The sequence below is a fragment of the Colossoma macropomum genome, unplaced genomic scaffold, assembly GCF_904425465.1.
Source record: "Colossoma macropomum unplaced genomic scaffold, Colossoma_macropomum, whole genome shotgun sequence".
Lineage (NCBI taxonomy): Eukaryota > Metazoa > Chordata > Actinopteri > Characiformes > Serrasalmidae > Colossoma > Colossoma macropomum.
The window spans coordinates 35,072,524-35,082,523 of record NW_023494786.1 but is presented as its reverse complement, the minus strand read 5'-3'; the positions used below and the strand labels follow the sequence as shown (position 1 = coordinate 35,082,523).

At 40.1% G+C, this 10,000-nt stretch overlaps 1 protein-coding gene across 1 annotated transcript in view; it reads right to left on the bottom strand.

Moving 5' to 3' along the window:
* Positions 1 to 8,202, bottom strand: part of LOC118804786 (ras-related protein Rab-3A-like) — a 9,524-nt gene extending 1,322 nt beyond the window's left edge. Inside the window, exons 1-3 of the mRNA XM_036565435.1 lie at positions 8,118 to 8,202; positions 4,466 to 4,693; positions 1,518 to 1,636 (exon numbers count right to left, since the gene is read on the bottom strand). Of these exons, the coding sequence (XP_036421328.1) occupies positions 1,518 to 1,636; positions 4,466 to 4,693 (347 nt within the window). The 5' untranslated portion in view covers positions 8,118 to 8,202. The remainder of the gene's footprint in view (positions 1 to 1,517; positions 1,637 to 4,465; positions 4,694 to 8,117) is intronic.
* Between the last annotated feature and the right edge of the window lie 1,798 nt (positions 8,203 to 10,000).

Here is a 10,000-nt window from a genome sequence, read left to right as displayed (position 1 = left end):
AGAAGAGGGTTGATGGGCTCCCTGTATCATTCACTCCTTTTTAATCAGAGCAACAAGCAGAGGCAGAGATTTGAATCCTCCCACTGACAGAATCACCCGTTATACAGCTTCAGCTCCTGCATGAGGCGGCAGACTCATATATATATATATATGTATGTATATATTAATGTATGTATATCTGTGGGCGGATCTCTCCGTGTTGGTGTCTCTTCTGTAGAATGGGATGTGTGTCGTTTAGTGGCAGAGCCTAAAAGAAAAATAACGAATTTGTCATCACTGCTACTCATCAAAACCCTTTCTTTTTCTGCTTCCGTCTTCTTTTCAGAGCGTTTATACAAAAAAATGTATCAGACTTGACGTGAAAATCCCACTACGTTAAAGATCCACGTTTTTCTTTGTGTAACTGTTAGTACTCACATCTAAGGACTCTTATTGGTGAACTGCAGTGTGTCTTTGACGGGGCAGTGAATTGAGCTCCAGTCTTCACAACTACACTAAACCAACCACAGCCTGGAAAACGAATAAACTATTTAAATACGAAACTCAAGACTCTGTAAAGTGTTTAATTCAAAAAAGTAGTCCAAACCAACGTAACCATATCTGTTCAGAGTGCCACACTCTATAAACACTACAAATAAGGTGATTTTACTGTAGAATATTGAAGTAAAGCCGCTGTTCCGCTGCACCGTACCGGCTCCACACGACTCTACTCGCTTTTTTTGGTTTTCCACAAAGCAAATCTGGAACCTGATACCACATATTTTTGGTATCGCCTCCATCAAGGTTCCAAGCGAGATGAGCCAATACCAACAGGTGACATAAAAACGCTGCAGACTGCTGATTGGTCAGAGAGAATCGCTAAACACATGTGCTAACGTTAGCTACCAAGTTAGCGTAGCCTCCGTGTCGCCTTTGAACAACCAGGATTGCCTCGTCGTCTGAGCTCTGATGTAGTTTTTCCCAAACTCTCGTGTTTTTTGTCAGCAGTCTTTTGTCTCGCTGCCTCTTCTGAACACATCTGTCTCCTTCACATCACGGCAGTTTCATGTGGCATCGCTATGACAACCAGCTACACTGAGGGGGCGCTACATCTGCAGTGGAAAATGAAGTACCTGGTACCAAAACAGAGTCGAGTCAAGCTGAGTTGAGCCGCATCATGCAGTGGAAAAGTGGTTTGAATGGCAGCTCAGTGTATCTGACCTCAGTAAGACTGAGATGGACTGAAGAGTGTTTTTACAAAAAACACACAAATGAACTTCATCTTAATTCTTAGCAGCATTAGATCTCATTACGACAGGGCAGTGAGAGCGTCCATCCTGTTTCTACACTGTTTATCTTTCATTAAATAACGTTACCAGGTGAAATTCTCACTGCACAGACACAAATAATCAGCCTGCAGGAAATAAAATGACCCATCAATGACCTGAACAGGCACAGAGCCTAAAGACACTCAGTAAACTCTTATTTTGAAATGTGGCGTGATGTAGGGTCGTGATAAAGAAGAAGAGGATCGTTACCAGTCCTGAACCGCGTTAAAGGAATCTTCGTTAGTGATGTCGTACATCAGGATGAAGCCCATCGCGCCACGGTAGTACGCTGTGGTGATCGTCCGGTATCGCTCCTGACCGGCAGTGTCCTTCAAACACAAACACAGACTCTCATCAGCTCTCAGCAAAAAACAAGAAAACATTTATTAAATAATTAGTAAATAATTATTCAATATAGTAGATCTTTAAAATGAAGAAGAAGAAGAATTTAAAATTGTAAACAATATAAAAGACTAATAAAGATGTATAAATAATTATTAAACATATAAAATTATAATGATTATGAAAGACTTATTAGAGAATTATAAAGAATTATAAAGAATTCTGAAGAATTATTAAATACTCATTAAAGAATTATAAAATAATTATACAAAATCATAAAAACTACATACATAACAAAACCTTGTATCTCCATTTTTGTTGTTTTTCGGTTTTTGACATAATTCGAAAATGCCTGTTTTCTTTTACATTGTGTGTTAATGTCATGATGAATGGACCAAAAGAAACGACCCAAAATAGCTTGGAAAACATTCTGGTTCCATTGACTTACATTAAAAGTAAAGTAGGTTTTTTCCTTCTCCCGTAAAGTTACTGTTTTGAAGATGCAAGGTTTTGATCCGACAGCAGCGATATACATATAAATATATATGAAGGGTGACAGTGGATGTAAATTGGAGATGTAGTTTATTTTCTTATTTTGTTTATAGATTATTATATTGCAAACCCAAAATGTTTATATTTAACTTTTTTAAAGTCTTTCATATTTCAGACTTTATTCATTTAGACTGAACAGGCAGTAATAATCTATCAGTGGAACATCATCTACAGTGGAATATGAACATAAACACTGACTCTGTTTTATCTGTTTCATTTCACACATCAAAGGAGACGCAGTGTGTAAATTATAAAAAGGAGGAGTTAAAGCTGCATAACGACGTCTCGGATGAATCAGGATTAATAAATATCAACAGAAAGTCTGAGGTCATCCATAAAACTGGACCTAAACTCCAGGTGAAGTCCTGCTGCTCCTGTCAGCGACACTGAGGTGCTTTAGATTACAGAGAGTCACAGAGTCTCACAGACCTGATCACAGCCCGTCAGATCACCTTTACTGATCTATAACTGTCAGAGTTGTAGCCATGGTTTCCTCCAGACTTCCATCAGGTATGTTACAGTTAACAGAGCAGAGCAGACAAACTGACACGGGGAGAGACACAGGGTTCTCCGCTTTATGTAAATGAGACAAAGGCCCAGTCCCATTCCTTATTTCCACCCCTTGTTTTCGAGTGTCACCCTAATCCCCTTGGAACTGAGTTACAGGGTAGTGGTTGAGATCTTCCTCTGAAATGGGACCCTCAAATAAAAGAGCATCACTTCATTAACAGCTACCAGCGCTGCTCTGTAGGCAACCCTGCCAGTCTGCAGTGACAGCAGAGGAGGGTAAAGTTCAGCTCCTCACTGCTGGGCTTTAGTTACATTTAGGGCATCATATGATCTTCAAAGAGGGGGGCAATTATTTATTATCACCCACCCCTAATTCTTCAGTGATATGAAGCTGAAGTCAGATATTCACCAGATTCTTGTTTGAATTTTCCTGTTCCACCTTAAATGGAGCAGCAGTTACATTCTGGTGCTTCAGGCGTCAGAACTGCTGGACTATTTAAGGTGGAACGAGTGGAACCGAGACATCAGCAAACTGTTAGCAATTTTTTACGCTTGTTATGAAGAAAAGGACCATAATACTCTGAAAGGTATCTGTGGGTTTCTTTGGTCTCTTGTTCTCCATCTTGCCGGTTTTTCTGTTTTTCTCATAACTCTCTGTTTGGAGTCTCTGAAAAACCTCCGTTTGGAGGATTTAGACCCAACACTTCACCCTCCCCCTCTATCTCAACAAGAATCAGGACACCCTACCCCTAGACGTGAACACACAAAGGTAGGGCTCAGTGGTAGGGGCGAGGGGTGAACTGGGACTGGGCCTTAATTTCAATCAGAATTCAGTCAGACTGTTAAACTGAGGCACATCAGTGTGAACTGAGAGTGAAGATGGAGAATCAGGAGCTGATCACACTGAATTTTAGCTATGTTAACATTACAGCCTCGTTGCTCAAATCCGATTTTTTGGTCAGATCCGATCTCTCTGACTCGATGGTTCACACTCGTTTAGGTAAGTGACTCAAATCTATCATTAATGTGACGAACCGGCGTCCTGAAATGACCCTCATGAGCTCATCCTACTCAGTAACGTCACGTGAACGAATCACGTTCATCATCAGCACAAACTAACGAGCAGAACGAGCTTCGCTGAGAAGATCATTAACTCTGATCAGCTCTCAGCTTCATTATTAGAGCGAGACGAAGGAGAAAAAGGTGAGATGAGCTGCTTTTCCACCGTTTACAGGCTTTAACTTCTGTTCGGCGCTGCTGCCATGGTAACGCTGAATGATGGTGCAGTGGAGAAAAAGTACATGAATTCAGATCTGAGCGTCACATAAAGGTCACACAGCCACGAATCAGATAATTATCTGATCTAGGACCACATATGAAAGCGGCTCAGGTCGGATTTGAAAACATCAGATCTGAGTCACATTAGGGCAAAAGATCGGATTTGGGCCACTTCAGCCTGGAAACGTGAACGTAGCCTTAAACCTTCAGACTTTAAAACAGTATGAAGTCTATTTTCAGTTCAGAACAGAGTTTAACTGTGTGAAAACCTCCAGTCTGCTCAGACGAACTCCAACACACCAAACACCATCAAAGTGTCAGTGTTTGTGAGTTAGTGCACCGTATTACAGTACGTTTAATACAGTTACTGAGTATTACTGAGTAATCCACTCTCAGAGAAACTATAACCATAATCATAATAATAATAATAATAATAATAATAATGATATTAGCGGTGATGCGGTTCCTCTGCGTACCCAGATCTGCAGTTTGATCCTCTTGTCGTTCCTGTAGATGGTCTTGACTTTGAAGTCGATGCCGACGGTGCTGACGAAGGCCGGGGTGAACGAGTCGTCGGCGTAGCGGAACAGGAAGCTGGTTTTGCCGACGCTGCTGTTCCCGATGATCAGGATCTTAAACATGTAATCAAAGTTCTGATCGGCCGATTCCTTCTGACCATAACGGGCATCATTCGCCGAGGCCATCTGTAAACAACAACACACACTTATAAACAAACAGACAACACACACTTATAAACACACTTATAAACAAACAACAACACACTTATAAACAAACAAAACACACTCATAAACACACTTATAAACAAACACTAATAAACAAACAACAACACACTTATAAACAAACAAAACACACACTTTAATTTATGGCAAATCAATATCAATCACATGTATTGGTTATCAGCCTCTCTGATTACTAATAATCAATATGGTGGAGCTGTATTGATGAGTCTGACGGAGCTCAGACTGTCTCTGAATCCGACAGTGAATCAGTGATAATCTCTGATCACAGCTGATGTGATTGATCAGCCGCAGAGCTGATATATCAGACTGAGCTGGGTGATAATGAGGTCGGACACTAGGGGGCAGCAGGTCCTCCTACATACAGAGACTTTAAACCATCTGGCTAATGAGCTGAGAGAGAGAGATTATTCCAGAAACACAGAGGACATCCACATACACACTGTTCACAGGGCCGCTCCACCCAAAACTACAGTTCAATGTGCTGTTTGTGTTCTCAGCTTAACAGAATTCACAATATTACAGCGTTTCCATTCATCAGTGTTCTCTCACTACATTACCCAGCATGCACTCCATGTAGAGACGGGAGAAACCAGGCTTTCTGAACCGATCGAGTCAACAAATTATCCACTCAAATCAGTGCAGCACAGTACAACATTCCCACTTATACACATCGCAAAACCCCAATTTATTACCGTATTTTCATCATCATTATTTTTATAATTTTCATGATGCAGGTCTTCATATAAAAACAGTTCTATGGTTTTATATTGGAATCTGGTTAATCTTATATTTTATTTAGTAAGGTTTAGTGGCAGTCGTACAGATTACAAATAATATTTATGTTCTGAATGAAATCAAAAATGTGTGTGCAAGCTGTGTACTGAATTGGGACTTTAATTCATTTATTATTATATGTGTTATAGAATTTATATATTAATCAATAAAACGTCTACATCTATAGACATTAATTAACTAATGTAATATATATTTATATACATATTTATATTTATATTATAAAAATTTAAAAATGAATAAATGAATTACTTTATATATGTATTCGTTCTTTTATGTGTGTACATATGTATGTGTATCGCTGTTGTCAGAAGAAAATCTCATCTCATTTTTTCAGTTTTTGAGGTAATTTGAAAGTGCCTGTTGTTCTTTACATTGTGTGTAAATTTCATGATGAACAGAACAAAAGAAACGGCCCAAAATGACTTGGAAAAAACTCTGGTTCCATTGACTTACATTAAAAGTAAAGTAGGTTTTTTCCTTCTTCTGTAAAGTTACTATTTTGGAGATACAAGGTTTTCTTCTGACAACAGTGACATATATATATATATTATATATATGTATATATATATATATGTATATATATACTGGGTCGCGGTGGGGTGCTGGAGCCCATCCCAGCTGTCATTGGGCGGACGGCAGGATACACCCTGGACAGGTCGCCAGTCTACATATATATATATCATATATATATATTACACATATATATATATATATATATATATATGTGTAAGTGTGTGTGTGTGTGTTAATTAATGTATAGTATATAATATGCACGATTGAATTAATGTGTGCATTATTCATTTAATTTCTATAGCTTATAAATGTCTATAAGATGTACTGGCAGTACAGAAACCTGTCAGGTGATCTCAAAACCTGGTACCACTGACCGCTGATCAGCCGAGTGTCGTTTAATTAAATAATATGAATCTAAGCTCTGACGGCTGATTGGAGATCAGTAGGTGCCGTAGCTACGTTTGACACAGGTTCACTCTGGGGGTCGATCCCTCCCCTCCCTCCTCCCGCGTCCAACCAGCGTTTTGAAACAGTGATGACGTAACGACGCTTCGTAATGAAATCAACTGACTCTGATGATGCGCAAAAGCTTCGCCGCAGAGCTCGGCGATACAGCAAAAACAGAACAGCGCGATACTTTCAGAACTTTCACGATACATGATGTGTCATTATATATACTTTGGACAAGACAAATAAGCGCCACCTTTACAAAGTACCAAAAACGATCAATACGATGATTTATATCAACACTGTAACAGCTGCAGCACTGATTATGCTCTCTTTATAATCAGGCAGTGGAGTGTTTTTCACCACTGCAGTTTCCACAATACACTCAGAGAACACACCGTGATTTACCACGGCAACGGGAAACGCTGTCATTTGTGGCCTCAATATAGTAACCTGTGGCCACATTATAGTGAAATGTGGCTTCGACGTGCTAAACTGTGGCCGTAATATAGTAACTTGTGGCCACATTATAGTAAATTGTGGCTTCGACGTGCTAAACTGCGGCCGTAATACAGCAACTTGTGGCCACATTATAGTAAATTGTGGCTTCGACGTGCTGAACTGTGGCCGTAATACAGTAACTTGTGGCCACATTATAGTAAATTGTGGCTTCGACGTGCTAAACTGCGGCCGTAATACAGTAACTTGTGGCCACATTATAGTAAATTGTGGCTTCGACGTGCTGAATTACAGCTGTAATGCAGTAACTTGTGGCCCTAATATATTAATTTACAGCCTCAGTATACTAATTTGTGGTGACGTCTTATCAAAAAACGTAACGTTAAGCGACCGTCCAGCAGAGGAGCATTTTAAACAGCCTGTCCTCGAAACTCCAACACACTTATAGTTTCCCAAAAGCTCCTCCCACCTTCAAGATGCGTCATCAGAAGGGGGTTTTAGTGTTTACACTGGAAAATCTCACTCTACAGATGCTGCAGCAGTGCTGTAGCTGCACAATAGGCATGTTTACAACAGACGTAGCCATGGTAACGTTTTGTATTTTGGCTGGAGTGTCCCTTTAAAGGAAAAGTTCACCAAAAATCAAAATTTCCCCAGTTTTTTTTTTTTTAACCCTGCTCATACTTCTTTAGTTCTAGCCCTGGAGCTATGAGGCCAGTGTAGCTAAGGAATAATTAAAATGTATACCCCACCAATTATCATGATGCCTGAACAGGTAAATGATGATGATGAACGCTCCAGTGTGGCTGCTGCTGTTTTTAGCTATGCTAACGCACTTCAGCCCAGTGTATCACACAGCGTCAGGAATCTAAACCACATTCAAAACTGATTCTTTTTAAAAACAGCAGGTTGGCTTCCTAGTCGAACTGTCCGTTCCACCTTAAATGCTGCAGCGGTTAAGGTGGAACGGACAATTCGAGTAAGAGGCTCAGTCTGTAGCTCAGAGCTAAAGCTAACTAAGCCGGCCGGAGCACACAGCCGGTGTTAAACGAGGCCGTCGCCGCTAAAAACGCGCACAGGCGGGTTTATCGCCGTCTCCGCTGTTATTATCTCAGATCTGCGTGTTTATAACGAGTGAATTACAGTTTCTTACTGTTTCATTCGCGCTGATCCGCCGTCAATGAACTAAAGCAGCTAAACGGAGCTTATTACAGCCCACCTGTATTCAGGGAAACCCCGCCCCTCCTGCGCTGTGATTGGCCGATAGAACCCAGCCTCCTGCACTGTGATTGGCTGTGAGCTCACACTCCTGCTGGTCCTCTTCCAATCCCCTTTGCCAGCTGTCCGGAATGCGGGTAGGAATAAAAGAAAGTATCTGCGCCTGATGGTGAGATTATATCTCGCAGAGCGCCCCCTGCTGACCACTCTTATTTATTACATTTAAAGGGGAATTGCACCGATTTTTCAAAATTCACATCAGGTGGTTTTGTCTGCGTCGTGGACTGCAGAATCAACGGAGCTCCTAAGGTGACATGGCGATTATTAAAAGGTAGCCACGAATTAGTATATTTAGGCCACAAATTAATATTTTGAGGCCACCAGTTAAATTAGTCAAAACTGCGTGCCCTCATTATATTAATTTGTGGCCTCAACATAGTAACATGAGGCCTCAGACTATTAATTTGTGGCCTCAATTTATTTGTGGCCTTAATATAGTAATTTGTGGCCTCAATATTGTAATTTGAGGCATGAATTTAGTAATTTTGGCCTTAATATAGTAACTTGTGGCCACATTATAGTGAATAGTCGCCTCAATGTGCTAAATTGCAGCCGTTATATAGTAACTTGTGGCCTTAATATATTAATTTACAGCCTCAATGTACTAATTTGTGGTGACACCTTATCAAAAAGTGTCACCATGTCACCTTTAGGGCTCTGTGGATTCAGCGTTTTTAACGGATCAAATGCAGAAACAGAAACAGAGGAGCTGAAGAAACACCACTAAAAATTATAATAGAATCAAAACACATTAGATTATATTTCATCATCTAATTATTCACTTAAAGCTGTTAATATTCAGTCAGTGAAACAGCTGGAGTCTGTAGTTTATTGGCGTTTCTAAGAGCAGAACAGTTACAGTAACAGATTTCAGGTCAACAGTTCAGGTGGAATCTAAAACAGGGTCTATACAGGTTCAGTCTGCTCTTACTGAGCATCTCCGTCTCCAATAACAGTGTGTTTAAAACAGAAAGAATAGAGTGGAACAGTTAAAAAACACCGGCTCCATTCACAACAGAGCAACAGAGCAGAGTGAAATAAAACGAACAGAGAGATCAGAGATTACAGTGAACACGATGTTAAAGCTGAAAGGAGAGGCTCATTACTCTGCATGGTGAAGCCCTCACGCATCACCACACCTGGCTTACAATCACAGCTTCAGTAGAGTACAGTAGAGTTCGATAGAGTTACAGTAGAGTTAAACAGTTACAGTAGAGTTCAGAGGAGTTAGAGTTACAGTATAGTGTAGTGGAGTTACAGTAGAATTCAAGCACTACAGTATAGTTACAATAGAGTGCAATAGTTACGGTGGAATTTTAGTGGAGTTACAGTAGAGTTCAGGAGAGTTCAGTGGAGTTACAGTAGCATTCAATAGAGTTACAGTATAGTTTCAGTAGAGTAACAATGGAGGACAGCGGAGTTACAGTAGAGTTCAGGATAGTTACAGTAGAGTTTCAGTGGAGTTACAGTAGTCTCATTCGAGTCACAGTAGAGTTGCAGTGGAGTTACAGTACAGTTTCATTAGTTTCAGTGGAGTTACATTAAAGTACAGTGGAGTTACAGTAGAGCTACCGTAGAGTTTAATAGCTTTACAGCTTCAGTGGAGTTACAGTGGAATTTCAATAGAGTTACAGTGGAGTTACAGTAAAGTTCAAAAGAGTTACAGTAAAGTTTCAATGGAGTTACAGTGGAGTTACAGTAAAGTTTCAGTGAAGTTTCAGTGGAGTTGCAGTAAAATTTTAGTGGAGTTACAGTGGA